The sequence below is a fragment of the Egretta garzetta genome, unplaced genomic scaffold, assembly GCF_000687185.1.
Source record: "Egretta garzetta isolate BGI_Z169 unplaced genomic scaffold, ASM68718v1 scaffold350, whole genome shotgun sequence".
Classification (NCBI taxonomy): Eukaryota; Metazoa; Chordata; class Aves; order Pelecaniformes; family Ardeidae; genus Egretta; species Egretta garzetta.
Genome location: NW_009258273.1, coordinates 206,624 through 207,074, shown reverse-complemented (window position 1 = coordinate 207,074; position 451 = coordinate 206,624). Strand labels below are relative to the sequence as shown.

General features: G+C 69.8%; 1 protein-coding gene across 1 annotated transcript in view; it reads right to left on the bottom strand.

The window, feature by feature from the left end:
• The window catches only part of NPR1 (natriuretic peptide receptor 1), a 9,224-nt gene extending 8,834 nt beyond the window's left edge, over positions 1–390 (bottom strand). The window contains 2 exon segments of the mRNA XM_035890507.1: positions 7–81; positions 300–390. Of these exon segments, the coding sequence (XP_035746400.1) occupies positions 7–81; positions 300–390 (166 nt within the window).
• Between the last annotated feature and the right edge of the window lie 61 nt (positions 391–451).

The following is a 451-nucleotide window of genomic DNA, read 5'->3' as shown; positions in this document are numbered from 1 at the left end:
AGTCGCCGTGGGTCAGCCCCTCGCCCCCCCCCTGCAGCATCAGCTCCCGCAGCGTCTCCGGGGCGCAGCACACGTAGACGACTGCGCGGGGCGAGACGGCTCATGGCACCCCAAGACCCCCCCCATCCCCAGGGGGACCCCGACACCAGCATCCTGGGGAGTCCCTGGTTAAAGCGTGATGCAGGAGGGGATGGACGGTGGGTCACACCTCCGAGGGCACCTGAGCAGATGCTGGGTGGCAAGGGGTCCCGAACCCCGCTGCCTGCCCCCCCTGTGCCCTGCCCGCCTCTGCCCTCCACCACAGGCGCCAGGCCGAGGTTTCCTGTTTTCCCGACTCCGTTTCCTCCTCCCTGCGGCCCAGATCGGCGGCAGAGATGGATTCTCCGGCATGGTGACCCTGGTGGGTGCTGCCTGCCCCACTGCCATGGTCCCCTTCGGCACGGGGGCACAG